The 25,092-nt window shown below is 41.4% G+C and overlaps 3 protein-coding genes across 15 annotated transcripts; 1 reads left to right on the plus strand and 2 right to left on the minus strand.

Moving 5' to 3' along the window:
* Positions 1-203: 203 nt before the first annotated feature.
* On the minus strand, positions 204-4,596 carry LOC115675434 (pentatricopeptide repeat-containing protein At1g28690, mitochondrial). Of its 5 annotated transcripts, none has more exons than XM_056318615.1 (3): positions 2,806-4,596; positions 2,390-2,631; positions 204-798 (listed from the first exon to the last, which is right to left on the minus strand). In XM_056318615.1, exon 1 carries the CDS (start codon positions 4,435-4,437, stop codon positions 2,848-2,850), a length of 1,590 nt encoding a protein of 529 aa, XP_056174590.1. In that variant the 5' UTR covers positions 4,438-4,596; the 3' UTR covers positions 204-798; positions 2,390-2,631; positions 2,806-2,847. The 5 variants fall into 5 exon arrangements, with proteins under 5 accessions (XP_056174590.1, XP_056174589.1, XP_056174591.1 ...); XM_056318614.1 differs by having other exon boundaries at positions 2,390-2,706; XM_056318616.1 differs by having other exon boundaries at positions 2,519-4,596.
* A 1,924-nt stretch (positions 4,597-6,520) lies between these two features.
* Positions 6,521-22,569, plus strand: LOC115675433 (protein ENHANCED DISEASE RESISTANCE 2-like). 9 transcript variants are annotated; one of them, XR_008818031.1, is made up of 24 exons: positions 6,521-7,139; positions 7,556-7,630; positions 9,942-9,995; positions 10,767-10,832; positions 11,433-11,536; positions 12,192-12,259; positions 12,336-12,452; positions 12,597-12,637; positions 12,771-12,871; positions 13,754-13,849; positions 15,149-15,213; positions 15,371-15,442; positions 15,561-15,716; positions 16,234-16,454; positions 16,547-16,586; positions 16,677-16,828; positions 16,936-17,037; positions 18,497-18,541; positions 18,624-18,764; positions 19,050-19,145; positions 19,236-19,337; positions 21,905-22,060; positions 22,152-22,200; positions 22,280-22,569. XR_008818031.1 is itself a non-coding variant. In XM_056318252.1 (24 exons), the coding sequence occupies exons 4-23, from the start codon at positions 9,942-9,944 to the stop codon at positions 22,010-22,012; spliced, it is 1,947 nt and encodes a 648-aa protein (XP_056174227.1). In that variant the 5' UTR covers positions 6,999-7,139; positions 7,282-7,391; positions 7,556-7,630; the 3' UTR covers positions 22,013-22,060; positions 22,152-22,569. The 9 variants fall into 9 exon arrangements, 6 of the variants coding, with proteins under 6 accessions (XP_056174224.1, XP_030453943.2, XP_056174225.1 ...); XR_008818032.1 differs by having other exon boundaries at positions 22,164-22,200; XR_008818033.1 differs by having other exon boundaries at positions 21,905-22,027.
* A 1,155-nt stretch (positions 22,570-23,724) lies between these two features.
* Positions 23,725-25,092, minus strand: LOC115675381 (flavonol 3-O-glucosyltransferase UGT89B1-like). Its single transcript, XM_030598006.2, has one exon. It carries the CDS (start codon positions 25,090-25,092, stop codon positions 23,725-23,727), a length of 1,368 nt encoding a protein of 455 aa, XP_030453866.2.

Genomic DNA, 25,092 nt, shown 5'->3' on the forward strand with positions numbered 1-25,092 from the left:
CAACATAATCATGCATTTGAACTGTTGTTTGAAAGCCCTGCAAGAATGTAATGTTTTCAAAATTGCCCTGTCTTTCCGTTCTTGCACATGAGTTCGTCATGAAAAATTATGTCTAGGAGAGCGAGGTTACCTTTTAACTTCTCCAAAAATTTTCGACATATCGAACAGCACTGGCCGAAATAACAGTTATTGCTAGGAGAAAATCACATTAAAAGGTTCCAATTCAAAAGCTAAAGTTATTAGGAAGGAGTACATAAACAGAAGTGACTTAAACCAGATGAAAAATCGACACAGTACACTTTGCCCTTCATCTCAAGTGCAAAGCAAACAGGTCGGAGGAATACTACAAAAAAAGTAGGAACAATCTTGCGCATGGAACAAACGGAGGAATCAAAGTAAACAAGGAACCCACCCCAATGAAGGGTTGAATAACTAAAGTGAAGCGGCAAATGTGACCATCATGTCCAAAGAATCCAACTCAGAAAACTCAAGCTAAAAGCATTCTTTATAAATTATGCTTGAACCATGTTAGAAACCGATGTGAGGCACTTCTTATAAATTATCTTCTGCCAAACCCAAAAGTTTGAAGAGTAGAACAGGGGTGCTGCAGAGTCTCATCCCTTCTCCAGTTCCACTGTTGGCCGTTGAGTTTGTCCAATTGGCCCTTTAACTATTTCCCAGACCCTTGGATCAGTCCCTCCTGCCTCTTGATTGGCTCAGTCTTTGCCTTAAGTTGTTCCTCCATTCTCCTGGTGTCATAATACCGATATGTTCCAAATGCTAGTTAATAATTACAACCTGAAAAGGCAAGAGTAGGTATATATTCCGAAGAATAGAATTGCCTTGCTGATCCTCACGCTGAAAACCGTTAAAGTTAACATGACATTTTAGGGAGGCCTCCATAGAATCTCTCACATGTGTTTCCACATCAAGCAAAGTGGTAGAAACAAGTCTTCATCAAGCAGTTATTCAGAGAACCTACCCAAAAACAATGAGATGCATAGTCACATGACTTAAGATGGATGACTACAGTACAGAATCTTTGATTTTGTGAGCTTATATTTAGTAATTCTTTGTTCATCCTTTGCAAGGTCTAGTGACATCTAATAAACTCATCCAACAAATTTGTTTTGGCTAAATATTCATCCTACATCTGAACAGCCTGGACAACAATCCTGCGAGCGAACATATTGTTTTCTTACCAAAGAAAGGCACCCATACTCACACACACATGTATTGTGTGGGACATTAAATAGGTATTAGATTCAAATAGCTCAATTTGACTATATCCATTAACAAGTTTTGAAAGCCCAAAACTTCAGTACAATAACAACACTTCTCCAAGGTCAACCTCATATACATCACAACTATAGATCCGCTCACTTCATCTCGACAGATAACTACACTCATCAAGCATCAAGTGTCAACCTCAAAGCAACATTCAATCAGACGATCTAGTTTACAAAGTCCATCCCAGTTACTAAACAATCAAAGACTATCTTCGACATCGACTTTACACTGATAATAACCCCAAACCTATATTTAAACAATTATATTTCTTGGCAAAAAGATCGACAGAGATAAAGAAGAGATGTAGACCCTCTCTCAAACCCTAAGCAATTCATCCACTATTGGATCCTGCTTGAGTTCTCCTCAACACAATTCTCGTCCAAATTATACACTAATACAAAAGAAATGTCTTCCCCTTTGGACCAACCTGAAGAAACATTACAAGATAGCTGTCCTATCACAAAACTGACTCCGTACGCGGACCTCCTGCTCTTTGGTACATAGAGAAAAAGTGAAAAGTCGAGGTTCACAGTTATCTCTTATTTTCAGAGATTACCCTTCCTCAGCTTGAAAAGCAGCCATTATTTGTTATCTCTTCCTATGTCTCTTTAGCCTAGTCTGTACCTACAGCTGACAAAACTACGTAATGATGCCTCACTAGTGGCATCATTCCGTAAGTTTCATCCATGAATAGCTTCAAGAAAAATACCATATCAGACACCTCGAACATGCTGTCGGAACGTGCCATACAACGAGGTCAAATCTGTTCAGCAAGTCCCAAACTCTAATCTCAAGCGCACTAGCATTTATAAGGTTCTAAGGCTTGTCATTGCTTCTTGAACTTGCCAAGGATACTCTAAGAGATGCATTCTTCAAGAAACGTCAATTAGAATCATGTTAAAAAAATTCACATGAACTAAGTTCGACAGCTGCTATGACGACAGAATAGGACAACAGAACAACAAACAAGACAAGGTCATCAACGAGGGAAAAGATATAGGTCTAATATGCTTCTCAAACAGCAAAAAGGAGATTGTGGCACTACTAGCATTCACTACTAGACAGAGAAAATTTGGTAAGAAATTACGGAATGACTAACTTTGATGTAAAGGTTGCAATGGTCTATTTCCAGAAGCTCTCACTAGCAAGTATCAAACCAAAGCAGCATCCAATGCAGTAAGATAGCCCAGCGTATATTCGTTCCGGCGGATTGCAGCAGAGGATCAACCTGATACTGCTGATCGAGTGCTTGTCACTTGGACAATCACTTTTCCAGCATTCGCGTCGAATCACACCATGACCATATCAGCTTGCAGCTGGTTTGCCCTGATATGTCAACACCTGAGTCGTAGGCTCCTTTATCAGGTTTAGCCTCCCCGACATCTCTTCATCGACATCGTATGGCTTGGAAATCATCTAAGATGATAATCTGAGTTCAAGCGTGATGAAAACGAAAATCTGCACCGTAGAACATGCTTCTCACACGTAAAAAGACCATAAAATGGACATGTTTACCTGTTGACTAGATCAACAAATCTCCAACAAGTAGAACTCTCATTACCCATAATTAGCCTCAACCCAACTGCAAGCAGTGTCTTTAGATATCCCTCTTGCCTTCATTAACTTCCTCAGTTCAGTTACACTGTCCCATTTTCCTGCATGTGCCAATGTATTAGACAAAGCGACATATGCCCCGGGCCGACCCTCGGCATTCAGCTTAAATAGTTCGTTGGCCGCTACACTTGCCATCTCAATATCACCATGCAACCTACATGAACTAAGCAAAGCGGCCCAAACATCAGAGTTGGGCTTTTCAGGCATTTTCATCGCAAACTCCCATGCCCAGTTCAAACTCCCTGCACGTCCTAAGAGATCAACCATGCAGGCATAATGCTCCATACCCGGTTTCAGCAAGTAATCCCTCTTCATACTCGAGAAAATTTCATGGCCTTTAGCTACTAAGCCAGCATGGGCGCAAGCAGAGAGTGCACCGAGGAATGTCACGGAATTGGGCTCAATTCGCTGCTCACGCATTGCACTGAAAAGAACAAGAGCTTTATGGGGATCTCCATTCTTTCCATATCCATCTATCATGGAAGACCATGTAAAGACATTCCGGTTGGGCATACATTCAAATACTCTGCATGCATCCTCAACTTTCCCGCATTTGGAATACATGTCTATAAGAGCACTGCCCATTTTTACATCAAGGATAAGACCAGTTTTTACAAGTTGACTTTGCATTTGTTGACCGACTTCATATGCTGCCATTAAGGAACAAGACCCGATTACACTGGCAAAAGTAGATATATTAGGCCGAAATTCCAACCTTTGCATCTCAATGTAAATCTCAAGCGATCTCTTTGCAAATTCACTCGACTTGCTGTAACCTTCAATCATGGCATTGAAAACCACGGCATCTTTCTCAATTGTCTTCCTGAAAATCTCTTCCGCATCCTCAAACGACCCTTGATTCATATATCCAGTAATCATCGAGGTTGAACAAACAACATTCTGTTCCAACATCGTATCGAACACGGCCCTGGCGTAACCAACCTTTCCATGCTTAACATATGAGTCAACTAGCGCCGTGTATAGAACATCATCCGGTTCAGTGTCTAGTCTCAGTATCTGGGCGTGAACGACCCCAGTAATTTTATATGGCAAATCCGCATCCTGGGCCTGAGTAGACGCCTTCAAGATCATGGAAAAAGTATACCCATCAGGCCTCTCGCCAACAGAAACCATTCTGCGCACCAATTCGAAAGACTCTCCAACTTTCCCCCGCTTGACGCACCCGCCAATCATGTAATTAAACGCGGAAAGAGTTCGCTGCGGCATTTCATCGAACACCGCGCGGGCATAGCCGAGGCAACCGCTTTTCAGATGCAGAATGAGAAGCTTGATGGAGACGTTCGTGTTGGGGTTCAGCCCGGTTTTGAGAATGTGGGCATGGATCTTTTGGCCGTGAGAAGGGTTGTCGGAGTTGATATAGCGCTGCAGGGCCGAGGGCAGAGAGTCTGGAGACGCACGGGAGAGAAGTTCTTGCGTTGGCGGGAAAAACGGGGTCCTCTCAGGCAAGGAGCGAGAGTAAGATCTCGATGAGAAAACCAGCGACCTGAGAGAGGAGGATCGGCCATTTCTCATGGTACCATTTGAGGGTGGCAATGCAGTGTCTCAGCTGGAACTGCAAGTATCAGAGATTATGAAGCAGAGATTGGAGGGACGGCGCGGTGATTTTCACTTGAGAAAGTGTTGCCCCCCCCTCGTGTTCGCAAGATGTTCTCGATGATTATGTGAGAATTATGTGCAATTAATGATCGATTAAATCCTTCAAGCAAGGAGTGATTTGTTTATGTTTGTTTGTTTTTTTTTTTCTTTTTTCGTGGCTCACGTGCATTGAAAATCTATTTACTCGTCTCATCAACTAAAACATGAGACGAAAATAATTTCAAAAATTGGAAAGTACATTTGTCCTTATTTACAAGACCTAATGCAATGAATTTTGTTGATATAATGCTTGGTAGGCGAATAAATATGGAAGACTTTGCAATTTCTATGTAATGATCTTTCTTATGTCGTATGTAATTAATATCACCACATTTTTCAGAGCAATGACTTTTACATCAGTGTTGATATCGTTTGTTTTATATTCTTAGTTAGCTTAAGTCTCGATATGGCTACAATTGCAAAGTGTTCTTTTTTTTTAACTTGAAAATGAGTGAAACCGTGTTGATTTGTGTCGGTTTTGAGTTAAAGTTGTGTTGTGTTGACTTCGAATTTCTCTTGATAAATTGGATTTGTGCTTGATTCGCGTTCTTATTTTCGTGTCAGAAAAGGTTACCCTAAGAGACACACTTATTAAGAAACTTGCAAATTACAAGAAACTTAAACCAATCCATGACTGATTGCATTTCTTTTACTAACAACTGCACGAAATGCGTAAATATGCTAACGTTTTCAAGGATTCCAACTAGAGGTGATTAAGGATTTGACTGGTTGATAGGACCGATTAGCTCACCTAATCCCAATTATCAATGCACTTGGGCTCATTAGGAGGCCCCGCTAATCCTTCTTTGAGGTGGACGGATTTGTGCGAGCGGTATCATCTTCGAACTTCACATATAGCTCAATGATTTTTGAAAAGATTTCGCGAGCAAGTCACACCAGCAGGGTGCACCACTCGTTAAACATCTTAACATAAAAGTTTTGTCAATTTCATAGGATTGCTTTTCTCAAATTATGTCCAGGCAAAATAAATTTTTTTTTATTCTGTATTGTTAATTAACCTCTCAAATATTTTTTTATGAAGGATTCGCCTTTTTTGTGTTCGGGCTCCTCGTGGATTCAGCCTGTTCCATGATGACCCAGAAAATTCCCACGACGTGCAAAAAACGAGAGCTTCCACTTATTACCACCTTTTTTTTTTTATAATCTTTTTAACCTTTTTCATTATCTTTTTGGAAATTCTAGAAAAAGGTGTCGGGCCGAGGAAAAGGGCGAAAAAGACAAAAAAAAAAAAAGGAAAAGAAAAAGAAAGAGAAAAGAGGAACGCGCTGAAGACGCGGGAAGAAAAGGTAAGCGTCACGGGGCATTCACAATCCCCGAACATTTGTACCCCCGTCAATGGCGACCTTCCACGTCACCAGCTCCCAAAGCATCTTGTCGCCGACGTACCTGTACAGATCTCTCTCGACCTCGTAACATCGTATGGTACGGATTACACCGTGAAATTTTTTTGTTAATTTTGGTTGTTCGTAGGTACATTTACCCCTCTTCACATTCTCGTTTTGCAACCCTCCTAGTCCTCGCGCAATATTTATGTGCTCTTGATGTACACGAACGCAATTTGTAAATCATTAGTTGGGGTCGAAATGCAACACCGGCATGCGACAGCGAAGGGGACACGTGAAAACGGGTAACGGACCACCACGATGATCTTGATCCAAAAAGTGGGACGGGGAGGGGGATGCATTTCAGGCGAATGAATGTGATTTTTGGACGTGCTCGGGGGTGGCCGGTACCTAAAGAAAAGGAGCAGTAGCCACTCTCTTTCTGCCACGCTTTTCTTCTTCCAAAACCTTAGTAGCAGTGACATCCCTTTTGGCGAAATCGCTTACTCTTCTCCAAACCACTCGGCCACGAGTCTTTTTCCCTTTCATGCAGACACGAAAACAGTTGTCCATCTTCCCAAGCTTTTCCATTTTATTAATCCCCCCCGGCACCGCACCGCACCGCACCGCACCGCACCCCACCCCGCATCAATCTCACTCTCTCTCTCCGTGGCGAATTCCGTCTCGGCAACGCCCTCCTTCGGGGTCCGTCGCGCTCTTGTTTTGCCTCCGATGCGCATGCACCGGTTCGCCTGAGATCGATCTCCGGTGCGGCGTCGGCCGTCGGTGTCGGGGGCGGGGTGGCATCTTGCCGTTTCTCTCCTTAGCTCCGTCTACGAGCTCGGTTCATGCCGGAGTCCTCGGATTCGTCGTCTCCGTCTTTCCTCCTCCTCCTCCTCCTCCTCCGCTCTCCGTCATTGAGGCGCGGGGTGATTGGTCCTGCGTATTCGGCGGTTCCGGTTCGCGAATGAGCGATCGGGGTCGCTTGATTGGCTGCTGACCCGAGGGGCTTGGCATTCGAGGTGATAGAGTTCGGATTGAGGGTTGGAATTCCGGGGTTTCGGGAATTCCTTCTTTCTCTTCTGGGTTGGGGGAGCGATGTCGAAGGTGGTGTATGAAGGTTGGATGGTGAGATATGGGCGGAGGAAGATCGGCAGGTCGTATATTCACATGCGGTACTTCGTGCTGGAGCCTCGCTTGCTCGCTTATTACAAGAGGAAGCCTCAGGATAATCAGGTTTTTCTTCTTCTTCTTCTTCTTCTTCTTCTTCTTCTTTTTCCCTTCTCTCTCTCTCTCTCTCTGTGTCTGTGTTGCAATGGCGTTGAGCTGTTAATCTCGTGACTGGTATTGTTTTGGTTTTGTCCGCTTGAGAAAGCAGGCATGGGATGATGGATACAGAGACACTGCACATGTAACATCCTCGTTAGTTGTCAGTGTGAGAAATAGGAGCAGCTAGTTGAGAGAATTTCTACTGGCGTTTATTTAGAAGTGCGTAGGTCAAGAGGATTGGAGACTCTCTGGGAAGTCTTGGAGTTCCTTTTTGGGCACATTAACGATTTTTCAGTATTTCACTTCTGTTCAAGTATGTATTGGTTTCTCCGGTAGACATGGAATGTTGTTTTGAGCAGGGAGTGCTTGTTTTGTTTTATTAGGTTCCGATCAAGACGTTGCTGATTGATGGGAACTGTAGGGTGGAGGATCGAGGCTTGAAGAACCAGCATGGGCACGTGAGTTGGCTCGTTCATTCAATTGCTATCCATCCCTTACATTTGTGAATATGCTGCAAGCCTGTAGGTAACCTTTAAAATGAGAAACATGATCTGTGTTGTGTGCTGTTCCAAAGAAAGAGAAAGAAAAAGAAAAAGACAGAGCCATCATTACAACTACACGCTTAGGCATATTCTATTGTAGAAAAAATAACTGCAAGAACAAAGATAAATTGGCCTTTGTTCAGTACATTGGTGCTATGAGGATCTTTCATACGCTAGTGCACTCTACTCTATCTTGGGCCACACTCTCTGAAATGTAGAATAGAATGTGAAGGAAATCATCGGTAGCGATAGCCTTAGAATTAAATGAAATCTTCGTTGGTCCTCTTAGAAATTTGCGGTGAAGTGATAGGCTGTTTAATTTTTGTTAGTGGGACATGGGAATATCTCAACATGGATTTGCTTTATAGGAAACAGGACATGAATGGCACACTGAAAAAGTGTCAACACTGGGTGTGAAAATGCATACTTGCGCATGCTATCACCTTAGTGAAAATGCAAACTTTTTCTGGGAAATGGGGACCTGATCTCTAGGCAATCCGTTGGTGCCATCTAAGTGATCAGCTTGGAAGATCTTTGGAGAAAGAGAGAGATTGAGAGGAGGAGGGGCAAGAGGATTCAATGTTAACAAGAAGCGTAAACCCTAGGGTCACCTCCTTTAGTATTTATATTACACAACAACTCCATAAACGACAATATTACCCTTCTAATGGCTTCAGGGCAACTTAACCTACGGTACACCAATACATATTCTAAAAAATTTATTGTTGTGCTTATTTTTTTTATGTATAGAACCGTAACTTGTGTCAATACTACGATTTTAATGCCAGTGTGAATGCACTATGTTTGTATTGATCCAAGCTTTTAAATATTATCGAGGAGTTATAATTGTGCAATATCGCTGTGGGATGTGTTGATAGATTAACTGCCGGTGCAAAAAATTGTTTTGTGGTAGCTCATTGATTGGGGCCTAAAGTGGCAATTGAGCTTTTGTCTGATAGGGTTAATGCTCCTAACAGATAATATTGGTGTATGTTTTTCACTAAGGACATTGCCAAATTGTCCAGTGCTTCTGAACATCTGAATCTTTGAAAATCTTCCACTGGACTTATGTCTTGTCCATACTTCATGAGCGTTCACCTGACCACTACGTAATCACCTGCTGAGTTATGAATACAACTCTGCATCTTCCTCTATGGAAATATCAAGGAAAAGCCACCTTAACACCACATTGACTGACACCTTAAGGCATTTATATAGGTCAATATTCTGAGCTCCAGTTGGAGTCACTAGGGCTCTTCGTGTTTAACGGGGGGAGATTTTGTGTTAACCAGTAATGTTAGGTCCTTTCACTGTGAAGGGATTTGTGATCTTGAGAATAAATCGAACTTTATAGTGTATTGGACTGAGTATGTCACAAGCTCGAGTAAGAACATTTCCAATTGAGTGCCAATTCCTGAGGCTTCTTCCTTTTTATGTGTTTGGTTCATTGTGGAATGCCGGTCAGGGAGACAGTTGTTTACAATGGGACTCGGTAAAGAAGCATCTGCATTTCCTTGTCATTGCTTTTGTGAAGTCTTTCTCGTTGACTATATTGGAAACATGGCATATCAGTTTAAATAAGTTTATTTTTATCAAAGTTACTGGATATTGTAATGTATAGATTGCCAAATGAGCGACATTACAATACTATGGATCACTGTGGTTGTCCTCTTCTTTTAGATGTTGCGCTATGTTTTCTGTTTTTTTGAAAAGAAAATTTAATTAAAAGAAACTGTTCCGCTATATAATGGATATACCAGAACAGATCTATTCATAATTTTGATTTGGGTTCCTTTCATACGGATTCAGTCATTCTGCTGCTAATTATTTTGTTAAAGGTACCTTTAGTATGGCATAAGTGAATATTGTCAATGAATTATCATCTTTAGGACAAGTGGCCATCGTTTTGTATAATTGATATAATTTAATTTTTACTGACAAAATACATAAGTGCTCATACACGATTGGATGTCCTATTCTAGTGAGCCTGTCGATAAATATCGTTAAATAGGTGTCATTACTTCTTGTTATCATTCTGTACATCTTTTTGGAAAGGGAGGAATTTGGGGGTTTGGGCAGGGGTTGGGTGGCGTTGGTTAGGGGAAGGTGTGATTTTAATGAGTGGTGCATATTCATGTGCCAAATATGCTGATATATGAAATGTTCTTCAATGTACCTATGGAATTTGCAATGTAATAGTTTTCATTTTTGTGGTCTTTCTTTACAGATGGTTTATGTATTGTCTGTTTACAACATGAAAGAGAAGCACCATCGTATTACGGTAAGCATTTTACTTTTCTAAGGAGATATATCTTTCTATTTAACTTCAGTAACAATTAACAATGTTTTTAATTGGTTACATCTATATGAAATGACACAGATTAAGAAGGACCTTTCTATCATAGGTCAAGTGCTTCTTTATACTTTCTCTCGTGCATGGTCTTGGCAACTCATTTTTCAGTATTCTTTGAAGGTCTGAATTGTGGATTTGAAGGCTTATATATTTTAAAAAATATATGGAGTCAAATTGAGGATTGTATGATTTAGTAACAAATTCTTAAATTGATTTAAGCAGCATTACTCACTTAATCAACTATTAGTTTCGTTAATCTGTCATTATGTATTTTTTAAAATTTCAGCAGGTGTCAAAATCAAGAATTATACTGAAAAACTTATTTTCTTTTTACTACAAGTGATTAAACATACATTGCCAATGCGTCTTTCCTTGTAAGGTTTACGAGCATTAAACAATTTCGTGAACTCTGTCCTTGTGTTGTACATTTTGAATGTTTGAGAACTGCATAAAGCTTACAGCATAAATTTGATGGTGCATGTTATGCACGTTGCTAATCAACCTTACGTAGGATGCACTTCATTTTTTTGGCGGTATGCATTTTAGAATCTTAGCTTGATTAATTTCTTTGGCAACTGTGTAATGCGTGTTATGTCACCAAAATTTCAGCTTTATTTAAGAGTGTGGTGTAATATATAGCATTAGTGGGAACTATTAGTGAAGTGTGGTTATCCAGTCTGTTCAATGCTTTTGTTTCAGATGGCAGCATTCAACATTCAGGAGGCATTGATCTGGAAGGAGAAAATTGAGTCAGTTATTGATCAGGTCAGTCGTTGGTCTTGGACCATGGTCGTGGATTGCTCCTTTTCGTTGGGTTTTTATTTTCAGAGCTAGTTAACAAGTGATGATGTCATACTAGAATGAAAATCCTTTCAGAGGTTAGGTTTACATTCTGCAAAACTCATTCTTTAGTTCTCTATGCGATAAGAGTTTCCCAAATTCTGTGAAGTGTATATGCATTCCTTTTCAGAGATGAGTTCTTTGACATTTTGCGAAGCTTATTAGTTTTGGGTTAGGATAATTATATAGCTGGTGATAAATCCATCATTCTCGGGCCTTAGCTTTGTAGAAGAGGCAAAAAAGCTGGAAGAGAATGAATAGGTGAAAAACTTTGTTTGGGCAAAGCCCATTCTTTTCTATGCTCTTGCCCTTCTGTGGGAATACTTTTCCCTTTACACGCTTTAATTTAGGCCCTATTGTTCTAGAATATTTGAAATTAATATATGAGACACATAAATGTGTGCCTAATGCCAGAGTTTCTTTAAAATCCATGTAATATCAAGATTCGATATTGCTCTTTGCTCATCTGCTTGTTGCATTGGATTGGCTATGCATGTTTGACTCACACAATGTCGATCTGTGCAGCACCAGGAGTCACAAGTGGCAAATGGTAATAAATATACCTCTTTTGAATATAAATCTGGGATGGGTAATGGGAGGACTGCTTCTTCATCGGACCATGAAAGCCAGTAAGTGATTGGTTTCCTTTTAGTGCTTGGATTGTCATGCTTAGGTGGATGCTCTTGTGGATGCTGGAAGGATTGTTGTGAATAGGATTCTGCTGACGTCTATTATCTTGAAATGTGAAACAAATTTCGTGACACACACTAGTTTACTGCATTTAGTGAGATTACTACCTCCCATGCTTTATTATTTTTGAGGTTCTTGATATTCTCATCTGTCACGTTTTCTGCACTAATTCTTTTGGATGCATATATTCACTAGACTAGAAAATTGCACTTTTTGCCATCAAAGGGACTCCGGTCAAAAGAACTTCTTTCTTTCCACCTCATATCATCTTATCTTGTCAGGGAGGCTCATTTGAGGTATAAAGAAACAATAGGGCATTAGTTACTTTTCAACAATTCGATGTAGCATCTCTTAAAGTGTTTTCCCAAGGGAGATTAATCTGAGAACTAATTAGTTTCATATATATATGGCCAATAATGGTTGAATTGGACTTGATCTTGCAGGCTGCAAATAGATTATTTTTTGTGACGCCATTCATTCATTTTTTTGTTATCATCAATTATATGGTCACTTAATAGTTGTGTACTGAACTTTAGATTGCCGAGTCTTGATTAATTTGTGTTGTTCTTGCACTTCCTGTTATATATTATTTAGGTATAGTGCACAGGAAGACGAAGATGATGCTCGTCCTAATTTGTCACGAAGGACGACAATTGGAAATGGTCAATTTTCTTTGCTTGCTATATAGTTTCTTTGTTAATTTTCAGATATATCTAACCTTCTTTGTGAATTCAACAGGTCCTCCAGAGTTGGTCTTTGACTGGACACAGGAACTTGATTCAGAATTATCAAACCAGGATAACAATAATCAAGCATTTTCTAGAAAGCATTGGCGTCTTCTTCAATGTGAAAATGGTAAATGTTCAAACTGTATCCATATATATTCGTATGTGTTTGCCTGCTTGCTTGCATGTGCCCCTTTGCTCCCACACACCATTGTTATGGTTCGCTGCCTTATTTGAAATGTCTCCTCTGTGTTCTTTGTTGGGATGTTGGCAGGTCTTCGCATTTTTGAAGAGCTTCTTGAAATCGACTACCTTGTATGAACCTGTCCTTTTTCTCCTCCTATAGAAACCTTGGTGTGAAATTGCTTCTTTTTTTTATCCATGTAAATTTCATATGTGCTATATGCTGTTTTAGGTCACATTCTTGATTTAGAATGTCTTTTTGCAGCCAAGGAGTTGTAGTAGAGCAATGAAGGCTGTAGGAGTCGTAGAGGCTTCTTGTGAAGAAATATTTGGGCTTGTAATGAGCATGGATAGCACCAGATTCGAGTAGGTTTTTCTCCTCATTAGATCGTCATTATGTTAAGGACATTATAGCTTCACTGTTTCATTTTCTATGACGAGAATTTACGCTCGAGACACTGAGCCTTTCATTCTGAGTGAGCAGCTGTTAATGTTGTGGACCATTTTTTACACGAGTTTTTGTACAGCATTGATGACCTAGAAACTAAATTTTGCCCAGTTAAGTGAGAAACCTAGGTTCCATATTCCTAGCTTCTATTCGTTTTTATCAAGTTTAGTTTGTGGTCTTTGCTTCATGTATCTTGATCCAGCCATCTAATAAATGGAAGAAAACTTTGGTTGGTTAATTGTCCGAAGATGTTGTTCCATTCTTTTACAGTCCTCAAGGGTATCTATTGGACCTGAAATCCAATTGCTCTGAATGGCTTTTTTCCATATTGTAGCAAATAACTGCTGTTAGAGGGAAAGCATGATAATAAGTTTACTATCTGTTCCCTGTATTGCTGTTGGTCGTAAGTTGTGCACAGCGCAAACCTGATCAAAATAGGAGACTGCACTCTCTTTAGTGTTTCAAATTTCTGCCAAATAATTTTGACTTCTTCAAAATGTGCGAGATCACCAAGAGAAGAAAAATCTGATGTAAGTTTTACTCGTGTCAACTTGCTGGTGAGGGAGCCATTCATAGGACATGAATATTAGTAGAGAAATATAATTTATCTTGAATAAACTTGAGCTGTTATTTTGACTATTAGAAAATCATCACAGTGTGAATCAATAGCAATGGTAAGTTACCTAGGCATGGCTCTGTGACTTTGATCTTTATCCTTTATTCTATTGGTCTTTATTTTGAGCTTTATTTCTGTTAATCGCTGCTATCAAGTTCTTGTTCTTATTTTTGCCCTTATGCAGGTGGGATAGCACCTTCCACACTGGTAGCTTAGTTGAGGAAGTGGATGGACATACAGCAATACTGTACCATAGACTTCAACTAGATTGGTTCTCTACGTAATTTTCTATCTAAACGATAATCTCCTCCTTTTTAATGCCTTTGTTGGTATTCTTGTTATTTCCTTTTTATTGCTTAATTGATTGTGGGTTGAATCCTTACAAGATAGAGTTGAGTCGAGTCATATCAACGCTTTCTGTCTTGCTCTTGCTTTGACATGAGGATCCATAAGTAGTCCCTTCACCTGTACTGGTTATGCGGCGCAGTTTCATCGTAGATAATGAGAAATATATTTAAACATCTTTGTACGTATGGTTTGAAAGAAATCTCAAACTATATGACATGTTATCTATTTCTCTTCCATATTACATAAGCTGGTCATTGCCGCAGCTTTTTTAATGTGGCGAGTAGTTTTAGTAATTTGCCAAGCATCTTGAAAGGCTGCTGTCCATTCCAAATTCCATTTCTCATATCAAGAAGTTCGAGTCCTCTTTTGATATTCAAAAACAGAAGGGAGATTAGAATGCTCTTGTGCTGGATCGTTTGTTCAGCTGGGCTAGCTAGCTGTTTATATGGAGCTTATATTTGAGTATCCACAATACCATCTAGTAATATTGAAAAAGACAAGAAAGAAAAAACTACCAAACCATGTATTGTTGCTAATAGACCACCGAGGTTGAATTTTATCTTTTTCATTGAATATCTTCTGTGAACAACCGTAAAAGGCTGCAACCTCAATCACTATTCTTCTACGGGTTCGGTGTTAAAGTCTGTCTGAACGATGCCCCAAACTTTCTCTATATAGAATGTAAGTGGTATACAAGAGATCAATTTCGCCAGGAGAAAGGAATTGAGGATTCTTAGTAAATATGGTGAAGGACATCGGAGTGTTTACACTGCTATGAAATGTATTTAAGTTGAAAATGTTCAACTGAAATGATGACCTCCCTTGATAGAGTGTGTGAGTTCTCTTTGGAGACGGTGAAAATGTTCTTTTATTTTCTAATATCTCTTCGATAGATTTTTCTTGATAATTAACTAGGAATATTGATGTGACAGAAATGCGTGGAGTCTTCATTTATCAGAGTAATTTTCAGCTTATGAGTATAGCAATATTTTATTGTTTTTGGGGTCGACATCTTATGATATGATATTTGTTATGTTACAGTTCTTGTAGTGCTCTTTGGTTGCTTCCCATCAGGGCAGGCAAGATGTTTGTGTTAATTTCAAACGATGTATCTACTTTGACCTAGTCTTGATAACTTCTGTCAAGGACATGGGCTGAGTAGAGAAAGTGTCTTTGCTACTTGATACGGTCGGACTTCGTTGTAATAATGACTCTTTCAATGCACTTGCAGGTTTGTATGGCCTCGTGATCTTTGTTACGTGCGCTATTGGCGACGAAACGATGATGGAAGTTATGGTATTGCTTCCCCTGATAAGCTTTTTTGAAATCTTTGTTTATAGTTTAAATGTTTTCCCTGCTAGGACTAGGTCCAGCTTCTTGTGTTTGCTATTTGGATTTCATTAGCTGTTATATTGTGATTTTACTATTCTTGCCAATTCATTTCTTTTTGCAGTTGTTTTATTTCGTTCCAGGGAGCATGTAAACTGTGGTCCGCAGCCTGGCTGTGTGCGTGCACATGTCGAGAGTAAGTTTTTATGTTCTTTTTGTTGATGCAGTGGGAAATGAACTATGAACTGCTTTTTTACTTTAAACTGAAAAATGTACTGCACTTTCTTATGTCAGGCATTTTCTTGTACATGCAGGTGGAGGATTTAACATCTCGCCTTTACAACCTCGACATGGGAGACCAAGAACTCAAGTGCAGCATCTCATGCAGATTGATTTGAAAGGATGGTTGGTGGGTTATTTTCCGTCATTTCAGCAACATTGTCTCCTTCAGATGTTAAACAGTGTCGCTGGTAAGTCTCCATCCTCATAATTCACCTCTTACGATTTTGAGCTTGTTACAGCTTAGGTATGATTTTTGGTGGATTGATATCCTTATCAGGACACTGATCACCTGAACAATGGAAACTGTATATCAAAATTTTCCTTTTGTCCTTGTGCTCCTGTTTGTGTTCAATTCAAGTGAAATGATGGGGCAAATTAGAATATCTACCAGATAAAACATATTTAAAAAGATTATTGGGCTTTTGGATTTGGTGATAGTTTTTTGTGAATACTAAATTCACAGTGTGCTTTGATGTTTATGCCTTAGGAGGTCGTTTAAAGAAGTCTGAATGTAAATGAGTTTCCTTATTAGTACTTATTGTTGCGTGTAGAACTTGGCAACTTGCTTTTAATCAATCTCTTTGTGAATTATTTGCTTCTTTTGGGAAGTAGAATAATTACACTTCATAAATTCATAAACCTCTTTATTTGAACAATTTGACATTTCCGACTAAAATAATTGGTCCCATTTCTTGTTGAAATCAGGGCTACGCGAATGTTTTGCCCAAACAGATGAAAGAATTCCGCGAATCCCAGTGATGGTTAACATGACTTCAGCCTCTGTTCCTTCAAAGGCTCGAAAGCTACAAGATTCTTCTTTTCATTCTGGCCCATCTCTTGAATCATTAAACTCTGGTAGAAATTCTGTGATGATGGATGAATACTCTGATGATGACGAGGAGCAAGGAGCTGACACAGAACAGGAGGTCAGAAGTACTCATGTTGGCTCTCGTTTAGTGAGATGAATATTGCTGCTGTCATGAAGTCTGCATTAACTCTATGTGAGAAATATTTTCAGGCATGCTTCACTGGGCTTGAGAGTGATATCAAGAAAAATGGTGCCTATCACTTTCATTATTTATTTGCCAAGAGCGTTGACTGTAAAGCAAAATGATTGGCTAATTGGAGTCTATGCATGATTCAAGCAGTGGACGAAGAACAGGGAGACCAAATTGACTTATCATGTTTTACTGGTAATTTGCGGCATGATGATCGTGACAAGGCTCGCGATTGCTGGAGTATTTCTGATGGAAACAACTTCAAAGTTCGCAGCAAGCACTTCTGCTATGACAAATCTAAGGTATTCATTTTGCTGATTATATACTAATTTCACTTCTTTTCTATATTTCACGGGTTAACACTTTGGAGGCCTTCAATTTACTTGCACTCATAGCAGTGTCTGTGAAGATTCCTGCAGGAAAACATATGATGGATCTTGTTGCTGTTGACTGGTTCAAGGACAAAAAAAGAATGGACCATGTTGCTAGACGAAAAGGATGTGCTGCACAAGTATGTGTAAAGCTATTTTGCTTCTTTATCCCTTACATTTAAGCTGCTAGAGTTATCTTGTTTATACAACTGTGCTCTGTCGCCTCTAAACATGGAACCAATGCATGAGTATAAACTGACAATTTACCTAGATCCATTTACCGAACTTCCCTACTGCCCTTATTGCCGTCTGACTTTGTCGAGTTTACTGTCAAATCAAAGATGTATGACTGGCATTTGACAATTGTCATGCTTGTTCCCGCTGACTCAGCCCATGATTAGGGCTGGGTTCTTTGGTTTTTGTATGGGGAAATGTGGACCTTAGTAACTCTTTGTTTTTGCCAGAAAAGTTTTAATTGATGCTTATGAATTTACTTGAGACATCTAGGTCATTTAGGTCAAACGTTGAGTACCCATATAACATTCTTATCCCACTTAGAGATCTTGGTATCTTATTGGGATTATAATCTCATTTCTGCAATGTGCATTGGCTGTTTTAAAGATCTTATAGCAGGCAGACAATGAAATGTCAGACATGGCATCACAAATCGAGTCGGTGCATACACCAATCAACAATGTGAGCATACTAAATTAATTTTTTCTGAAAGAAAGTTTTAGCGCTATGAACTGGAAGAACAAACCAAGGATGAGATGTCTTGTAAGCTACTTTTCCATCCAATGGCTAAACTGTTGTTTACATTCCTAAATTTGTCAGTCAATTGGAGTGTTCACAACTTTATGCCCTTTCGGTATTGCTCAAAGACCAGCCGTATTCTATTTTCTTGAATCTGTGATTTCTGATATGTATATGTCCATTTCATATGGCAAAAATAGGATATATATCCTAGAATATGATATCTAAATTTGTATCCGATATTAGTAACTAGAGAAATAATATGATATTCAATTAGGTTATTTTGTTTCTTGCCTCTATGCGGCAAATCAACCCAGAGATTTGGTTACAACAAATCCAACTGAACATTAGAAGACAGTCCTAAATCAGCTCAAATTCTTTGGAGGGGTTTGTCCCTTGTCTTGGGTAATTCAGATTTTCCTATAACAATGAAATGCTTGCTGCAACATTAGTCAATGTGATTGATACTGACACTTGTAATTTGGTTACACATATTGTGCATTTTGTATCCGAAGGATTTTTCTGACACCAGTGGTTAATGTCATGGGATGTTCTCTTATAAGACTACCTCCCTGCATAGTCCTAATTAATGTCATAATGGACAAGGTTTGCATATTAAGAGTTTTGGGGAGGTTCAGATGTTTAGCCTACCTACCTGCATAGCAAGGAGGTTGCGTATATGACCTGATTACATAAATTGGAGGAATTATGTACATGTGAGTAGGTAACAGTTACCTGCTTATAAGCGATGTGTCTATTATTGTTTATATCATAAATTCAGCTAGATTTTGTTGGCTTCTTACTGCATTTATATTAGAGTTGAGCATACTCTTATTGTTCAAGCAGGTTGCTTCAGAAAAAGGGTTTTTCTCTGTGGTCTTCAATTTTCAAGTAAGTTGCTCCTCTTAAATGCTTTCAGTTCAAAAGTTCGGACGCAGGTTCTGGAAAATAAGTTAATTGTGTGCTCCCACAGATGCCTGGGTCTACGCATTACAGTATGGTGTTTTACTTTATAACAAAGGAATTGGTACCTGGATCCCTATTGCAGCGGTTTGTAGATGGGGATGATGAATTCCGTAATAGTAGGCTGAAGTTGATCCCTTTGGTTCCCAAGGTACTTGCCCCAGTTTCTTTTATGCCAAGATTGATGGTCAGAACTTGTCTGATACTGTTTGAGGCTCATTCTGCATTGTGAAACTCATGCTAGCCATGAAATGGGGTATTGGTGGATATGGGTGCTTGTAAATATTTGTCTAAGAATCTTCCAGATAATTGTTGGCTCATAATTGAATTTTTTAGCCACCAAGACCCTGGAGCTCTTTGTCAGTTAAGAGCCGTTTCCTTCTTATTTATTGTAGCAATTTAGTCAAATATGTCTGTTTTGATGTGGATTGGACAGGGTTCATGGATTGTGCGACAGAGTGTTGGAAGCACACCCTGTTTGTTGGGGAAAGCTGTTGATTGCAATTACATTCGTGAACCTAAGTACTTAGAGGTAATGAATTTTCTTTATTTAGTTAAAAGTTGCTTTGTAAATTGTTCTGAAACCTGATATATTATATGAAATCATCTCGTCTTTCTGCAGATTGATGTTGACATTGGTTCTTCCACTGTTGCTAATGGAGTATTGGGGATCGTAATTGGTGTCATCACAACGCTGGTATTTGACGTGGCATTTCTTGTACAGGTATGTCCTGTCTAGGAAATTGGACTTTTAGTACTCTTTTTCTTTTGAGTGGATATCCTTGTCTTTCTGGGTTGTGGCCTGGTTTTCTTTTGTTTTTTTTTGGGAGAGCTGAACTGTCTATAAGTCTGAAAGTCTGACTACACATATATGTACGTGTTTCAGTGCATCTGCTGTGTCTCTGTCTGTATGGGAATGCATGGGTGTGTATTTCTGCTGGGGTTGGGGATGTGTTTGCAGCTTGCCATTTTAGAGCTTGCTTAAACGTGACTGACATATTCACGATGTTGTATAGATAGTGTCTAGTTATGATTCCATCTCGAGCTCTGAGGAAGTAGTTGCATTGTCTGTGAAGTTTAAAGAAGTTAAAGACAATTTTTTTTTCTTGCTTAAGATTTGCTTTGCTGGCAGAAATAAACATCTATGTCTTCTGAATTTCCTGTCTATAATCCTTACAATCTCAATGTTAAATCTTCCAGTGGTGCACATTCTCCCAAAATAAAACATGAGGGAATATGATCGAGGTGACTCACAGATTGCCAAAAAAGGAAAGGGGAAATATAGTCAGTTGAGCTCAGGCATGTTCTATGTTTGTTTGATCTTTTCCAAATGATTCGAGTAATTTGGATACATAACATAGATAGACCCGAGGATCAATCTTTTTTTTGGAGGAGAGAGAGAGTATCCAGATTTGTCATTGGTATATTGATCTGGATGTCCCTGTCTGCATCTGTTGTTAGTAAGGGCCTAGACGGCACAAAGTTCGTTCCTGGAGGGTGAGAACTGGGACGATTCACTATTTACCAGGAGAATTGGCATAATGCTTTTTTTTTTTTTTAATGACGGATATATTTGTAGCTAGAAATCTAAATCAACTCCAAACCTTGAAAGGTAGAGGGAAAGTTTGACAGAAGTTCATCACCTGAGGAGATTAGTTAAGGTTTTGAACACTTCCCTGTAGGAATTTCGAGGCTGGCTCTTGGATACTTTTGGCAGCTTTCCTTTTTTGGTCCAATGCCGTTTGTCTTTTATTACTGTCACTTTAAATAAAGGAAAAAACCACCAAAAACCCCAAACTTTACCATACGTGACACATTTACCCCAAACTTTTTTTGTGACACCAAAAACCCCAAACTTTGCTATTTGTGACACATTTACCCCAATATATTGTAGCCTAGGGTATTTTAGTCTTTTTCCTTTTTTCTATTTTTTTTCTGTTTTTTTTTCTTTTTTCCGGCAAGGCTGCCCGCCGGCGAGGGTCTCGGCGACCTCGCCGCGCGCCGAGGGCTACCCTCGCCCCGCCCAGAGCGAGGGCTGCCTCGCCGGCGTTGAGCGAGGAGCAGCCCTCGCCTCGAGTCGGGCGAGGGACCTCGCCCCGCCCGGCCAGTGAAGGCTGCCCTCGCTGGGCGGGCGGAGCTGCCCGCCGGCGTCGGCGAGGGCGACCCTCGCTCGGCCGCGAGGGTCGCCCTCTCCCGGATGGGCGAGGCCGCCCTCGCTCGATGCGGCGAAGACCCTACGCCGGATCGGGGCGAGGGCCCGCGGCCGGGCGAGGTCGCCCTCGCTAAGGCGGCGAGGGCAGCCCCGCCGACGCCCTCGCCCTCGCCGGCGTCGGCGGGCTGCCTCGCCTCGCCCGGGCGAGGGCGACCCTCGCTCGACGCCGGCGAGGGGGCCCTCGCCGCATCGGCCGAGGGCGGCCGTCGCCGGATCGGCGAGGGCGACCCTCGCGGCGTCGGCCGAGGGTCGCCCTCGCCGGATCTGGCGAGGCCGCCCTCGCCGGGCGGGCGAGGGAAGCCCTCGCCGACGCCGGCGGGCAGCTCTCGCCCGCCCAGGCGAGGGCAGCCTTCACCTCGCCCGACTCCGGCGAGGCGAGGGCTGCCCTCGCCCAACGCCGGCGAGGGCAGCCTCGCTGGGCGGGCGAGGGTCCTTCGCCCGACGCGGCGAGGCGGGGCTGCCTCGCCAACGCCGGCGAGGGCAGCCTCGCCTGGGCGGGGCGAGGCAGCCCTCGCCTGCGCCGGCGAGGTCGCCGGAGACCTCGCCGACGAGGGCAGCCTCGCGGAAAAAAAAAAAAACAGAAAAAATAGAAAAGGGAAAAGACTAAAATACCCTAGGCTACAATATATTGGGGTAAATGTGTCACAAATAGCAAAGTTTGGTTTTGGTGTAACAAAAAAAGTTTGGGGTAAATGTGTCACGATGGTAAAGTTTGGGTTTTTGGTGGTTTTTTCCCTTAAATAAATACAATCAATTTTAAGCATTAGAAGGGCAAGTAAGAGAAAAGCCGGATTTTGTTTGAAGGATGCCGATTAAAGATGCTGACAAAAATGAGGGTACAGACTTGCTAAGCTACCAGTTGATGCTGTCACAATCTGCGTTATGATTTTGCATTACATCCTTGATCATTTTTAGAAAGTTGAATAATCTGTCTATAGTAAAATGGGTTTTTCCCTCCTAGAAAACCGGCTAAATGCTAAGGGGTTATGTTCCTGGGTAGAAGTGTCCTGCTAACTTACTTCTCATGTCTATATGTTTGTTTGAGGAATCTTGACCTTTGATGTGATATCATGCAACAGGCTAACACTACTGATGAATTACCTGAGCGGCTAATTGGGGCCGTACGCGTCTCCCACATAGAGTTGTCTTCTGCAATTATTCCAGAGCTGGAATCAGAAACCCCTTGACAATCCGAAATACTTGTACAAAGATTTTTTCTCTACTTGAAGATGCATGTACGCTATTCTTCAGTCTATCGCATCTTTAACATTTTATTGTTTTTCGGACAGCTCTAATTTCTTTTCTTTGACCTATATCCTAACACAGGATTTTGGGCAGGATACAGAGCTTCCCAGCAAGCTTGGCATGGTGATCTGTAAAGGTCTGAAGCTTCCGATTCTTCTCATTCACTTGTGGACTTGCAGACATCGGTCATGCAATCCTTTCTTTTGTAGATAAGCAATCGGGGATCGGCACTTCCAATTCTTTGAGTTCTTTGCTTAGATTGCGAATTATCCAATGACTGAGGTATTACAAGGTGCAACAAGATTATCTCCTCCTCATTCCATTTTCCTTGCTAATACAGTTCAACATGTTCACACTACACACATTCTTCTCTACGCCATTGGTTTGTATATTCCTGAATTATAGTTCACACTTAATGTAATTTTTAAGTTTGCATTTGCAAATTACAGGCATAGTTAATCCATTATGCAATGACCTAAATTGCATTATTTTTTTTTTATCTTATTGCTGTTGGATATTTGCCTCTTATTGTCGGCTCTGTCGAGCATATCCATATCTACAAATTATTAACCTCACTGTTGCGTTTGGTTCAACTTTCCTAAGGGATTTTGGGTCTCTAAAGTCCCTCGAAAAAAATTTGGGTGTTTGGCAAATATTTTTTGAGACTTTGGGGGAATGCCAGTATTGGCAAACCCGAAAGTCCAAGGCAAGTCCCCTGCTTAAGCTTTCGGCATTTCAGAAGGCAGGATCCAAGGTAAGTGAAATTTTTTCCCAAATTGCCCCCACTATCTTCATATTTGGGTTTTGCCCTCGTGACTATTTATCTTCTCCTTGCGGATTTGGACTTCGCGGAGATGAAGGAGCTGCACGGACGCTAGCAAGGGATCGCGCAGCTCCGATGTTGCGTCACCTTGCGCAGCCACGGCCACCCGTCGCTTGGTTTGCACGACATCGAAGTCCAAAAGGGTGTGCCCATTTTATGAGAAAAATAATTGAAAGTTTATGCTTTGAAGGTATAACAAGAGAATGTAACGGTAAATTAAAAAAAAGAACATGCCACTAGTTTCATTGACCCATTCGGGAATCGGACTGGACCGGTTCTAGGGGCGTTGGTTCGGTTCTCGATTTTAGAAACTAGGAACCAATTCCTTTGGTCAGGATCTTGGTTCCTAGGCAGGAACTAAACCATTCGGGAATCGATCACCCCTAGTCGAAGCTCCTTGTAATCCCTATCCTCTTCGCCTTTGGTTGTTGAGTTGTTATATCACGTAGGACAGTCGGCACTAATTAGACCGTTATATTAGTGATTTTGGCCAATTTTGGTTGGAATGACTACATTGACAAATCGTTTAAAGGTTTAGGACTAGATTAATCAAATCGAAAAGTTGATGATTCAATTGACCGCTATATAATAAGCTCGAAATAAATATTCAAAACCCCCGTTGGAAAATAATACTTTCTTTGCCCCAAAAAGAGATGAAACGGACGCAATAGTAGGATTCCAGTACATTGTTCGTGGATGGTAGCAAGATGAAAATCGGCCATGCAAGTCATTATGACTCTCTTTAATGCATCTTGACAAGGGTAGCCCCGTCGAAGCATTTCAATTATGTTGATAGAATCAAAAGATTACATTCAACAGCCTCAAAGATTACTAGCCTCCTTTTAACAGAGCATCCAGAGCAGCACTTGAGCTTGCCGGAAAACTATGCCCAAACCGAGACTGGAGCTCCATAGCTCTGTTCTTAACATCTTTATCCGCCATTAGCCTCTCAATTCCCTTCACGAAATCACTCTTCTTGACAAACTGTGACGGGTCCTCACAGACCTTATACCCAACCTTCAAGTGCTCCGCGACCCACCTAGCGTTGTCGTATTGGTCGCCTCTAATCGGGCATGCCAGGAACGGGACCCCCTTCAAGATGGACTCAATAATAGAATTCCACCCACAATGTGATAGGAAGCCACCAGTTGATGGATGGCTCAGGATCAACAACTGCGGTGCCCATCCGGCTATTATCAAGCCCCGGTCGCCCACTCTGTCGTCCATCCCATTTGGGAAGTGCCCAGGCGTAGGCCCGCCTGAATTGGGCTGGACCACCCAAATGAATGGCCATGGAGACTCTGCTAATGCATCTGCCAGTCCACTAGTTTCCTCCGGGGTTAAGCTCAGAGTACTACCAAAGGATATGTAAAGCACCGAGCCACGCGGTTTCGAGTCTAGCCATCTGGCGACGTTGTCCTCGGTGATGTCGGATTGTCCGTTCCCCCTGACTTCACCGTCAGTGACCAAGAAGCCATCGTCAGACTTCCAGTACGTCTCGGGCAAGAGCGGGCCCACTCCCCAGGCCGGTTTCTTGAATTGATTTGCCAGATAGTCGAGAAATGGGTGCTCAAGATCATCGAACGTGTTGAACACGAGCCCGATAGCTCCCTCCACGTCCTCCACCCAATCGGGCTTCTCCCCAGGCCCTGGCGGGCCCATCTTCCGCGGAAACGGCCCACTATTCTCCGAAGGCTTTGGGGCTGTGGTCGTCCCCTTTGCCAACATAGGCCCAAAGGGCCTTCTCTTGATGTTCAATTGGGTCAGGCCCATCTCGTGGGGCAGCCCGCGGAGCAAACGGACATCCCCAGGCCCGAGGTCTTCTGGGTGGGCATTCCATGAAGCATACTCCATGGAGGGTGAGCATGCACCAGAGGTGAAAAGGGCAACAGTTGGAATCCCATATCTTTGGAATATTTTCTTGGTCCACCCCAATAGCATGAACACATTGACCACTGCACATGTTGGCATTTGCAGATGAGGGCTCGAGAGGAAGGCCTCAAGCACTTGTGCCAACTCATTGTAGGTCTCAGCCTGTTTGTGAACCGGTAAGCCAGGCCTTGGGGAAGCACATGGCACCTCCACAACTTCAATCAGAGGGTTCTCATGGAAAGAGGAGTGAATGGAAGAGGACAGATGCGAGAAGATGATGAAGGTAGCTTTGTAATTCCGCGAGGCTATGTGCTTGCATAGCTCCAT

The sequence above is a fragment of the Syzygium oleosum genome, unplaced genomic scaffold (assembly GCF_021117445.2).
Source record: "Syzygium oleosum isolate NSW1041296 unplaced genomic scaffold, Sole_v2.1 Sole_v2.15, whole genome shotgun sequence".
Taxonomy (NCBI): Eukaryota; Viridiplantae; Streptophyta; class Magnoliopsida; order Myrtales; family Myrtaceae; genus Syzygium; species Syzygium oleosum.